At 45.6% G+C, this 2,500-nt stretch overlaps 1 protein-coding gene across 1 annotated transcript in view; it reads left to right on the top strand.

Moving 5' to 3' along the window:
* The window catches only part of LOC138031955 (craniofacial development protein 2-like), a 1,362-nt gene extending 223 nt beyond the window's left edge, over nt 1–1,139 (top strand). The window contains exon 1 of the mRNA XM_068879555.1: nt 1–1,139. This exon is cut by the window's left edge and continues 223 nt beyond it. Coding sequence (XP_068735656.1) covers nt 1–1,139 — 1,139 coding nt within the window.
* The last annotated feature ends 1,361 nt before the right edge of the window (nt 1,140–2,500 follow it).

Below are 2,500 nucleotides of genomic sequence, written 5' to 3' on the forward strand. Positions count from 1 at the left end.
ACTCCGGCCATGAAGACCTAAGCGCCCCCCACACGGAAGAAGTGGCACTCATGATCTCCGAGCATGCCGTCAGGACGCTTATTAGCTGGGAGCCGATCAACTCTCGACTTATTACTGCCCTTTTCAAGACATCGCATGGCAAAATTAATGTTAGAATTATTCAATGCTACGCACCAACAAATGAAGCCGAAGAAGCAACCAAGAAGGAGTTTTACAACGCATTGCAGAGTCTCATTGCAAGGCAGAGAGGAAAGGAAGTTACCATTCTCATGGGAGATCTCAACGCCAAGATAGGAGGAGACAACAGAGAGTATGAGCTTGTAATGGGAAAACACGGACTAGGAGAGATGAACGAAAATGGCGAGCTATTCGCGGACTTTTGCGCCAACAATGACCTGGTGATTGGTGGGAGTATCTTTCCTCACAAAAGGATCCACAAAGCCACGTGGTGCTCCCCGGATAACATCACCGAGAACCAGATAGATCATTTTTGCATTGCCCGACAGTTTAGAAGATCTTTACATGATGTCAGGGCTATGCGGGGAGCAGACGCCGGCAGCGACCATCATCTACTAGTAGCCACCCTAAAACTAAAGCTAAAGTGGTGTCAGGCTCAACAGCAAACTAGAGCCAAATATAACGTGACACACCTGAGGGATCCTTCTGTTGTAGAAGCTTTCCAAATCAACCTTAGGAACCGGTTCCAAGCACTGGAAGATATAGAAGACGAAGACGGCACAATTGACACGCTCTGGGAACATCTAAAGAGCTCATGGATTAATACATGTGATGACACTTTAGGAAGGCAGCAGTCCAGAAACAAGGAATGGATCTCAATGGATACCCTAAAGAAAGTGAGAGAAAGGAAGTGCAAGAAAGAGCGGGTTAACAACAGTCGGACGCGGGCAGAAAAGGCACAGGCGCAAAAGGATTACGATGTTGCGCATAAGGAAGCTAGAAAGAGTGCTCGAAAGGACAAGAGATGTTATATAGAGAACCTGGCAAAGGAGGCAGAGGATGCCGCAGCAAAAGGAAACATGAAAGACTTGTATTATACCACCAGAAAGCTAGCTGGGAAATTTGGTCATGTTAATCATACCATCAAGGACAAACAAGGAAACAGTTCTAACCACCACTGAGGAACAGCTGCATAGATGGGTCGAACATTTTGGAGAGGTCCTGAACAGGCCACCCCCAGTTGGAGGAACCGATATCCCAGAAGCTGATCATCTACTCCCAGTTAACTGCGTCATACCTTCAAGAAGAGAGATTAGTAGTGCTATTAGGAAGATGAAGGACGGAAAAGCAGCAGGTACCGACAACATTCCTGCGGAAGTATTCAAAGCAGACATCAACACCACCACAGAGGTCTTTTATGAACTATTCAAGAGCATCGATATCTGGGAGGACGAGAAATCACCCACTGAGTGGAAAGAGGGTCTTATAGTTAAACTTCCTAAGAAGGGGAACCTCAGGGAGTGTGATAATTATCGTGGTATTACTTTGTTATGTATAGCAAGTAAAGTCTTCAACCGAATTATGTTGGAGCGGTTAAGATATGCAGTGGATGGAAGTTTGAGGGACCATCAAGCTGGTTTCAGGCAAGCTAGATCATGCGCAGACCAGATTGCTACACTACGTATCATCGTAGAGCAATCCATTGAATGGAACTCGTCCTCGTACATCAATTTCCTGGATTACCAAAAGGCCTTTGATGGTCTGGATCGCCCCTTTCTTTGGAAATTACTAGCTCATTATGGAATTCCGCAGAAGTTTATTAACATCATAAAAAACTCTTACGAAGGCACCACATGTAAAGTTATTCATGAAGGACAGTTGTCGGAGAGCTTCGAACTTAAAACTGGAGTAAGGCAAGGATGCCTTCTCTCACCGTTCTTATTCCTCCTGGCAATTGATTGGATAATGAAGTCGTCGACGGCGGGCCACAGGAACGGAATACAATGGACTCTCACCCAGCAGCTTGATGACCTCGATTATGCGGATGATATTGCTTTACTATCTCACTCAGGGGCCCAAATGCAGAACAAAACCACCATTCTGGAAGAAAGGTCAAGAAGAGCTGGCCTTGTTATCAACACCGCAAAGACCAAAGTCTTGAAGATCAATTCAGGCTCAAACAGGAAGATCAGAGTGAGTGATGCCGATATTGAAGAGGTGGACTCCTTCACATACCTTGGGAGCGTAGTAGACACAAGTGGAGGAACTGACGCGGATGTTGCAAATAGGATTAATGAGGCAAGAGGAGCCTTCCACTCTCTTAAGCAGATCTGGAGCTCTGGCAGCATATCTACATCAACTAAGCTGAAAATGTTCAACTCTAATGTAAAATCTGTGCTGTTGTGCGGGGTAGAGACGTGGAGGATGACAGTCAAAACGATAAGAAAGTTACAATCATATGTCAATCATTGTTTGCGTCGAATCCTGAAGATACGGTGGACAGACAAGATCACAAACGAAGAGCTATGGGAGCGGACAGGTC

The sequence above is a fragment of the Montipora capricornis genome, chromosome 14 (assembly GCF_036669925.1).
Source record: "Montipora capricornis isolate CH-2021 chromosome 14, ASM3666992v2, whole genome shotgun sequence".
Lineage (NCBI taxonomy): Eukaryota > Metazoa > Cnidaria > Anthozoa > Scleractinia > Acroporidae > Montipora > Montipora capricornis.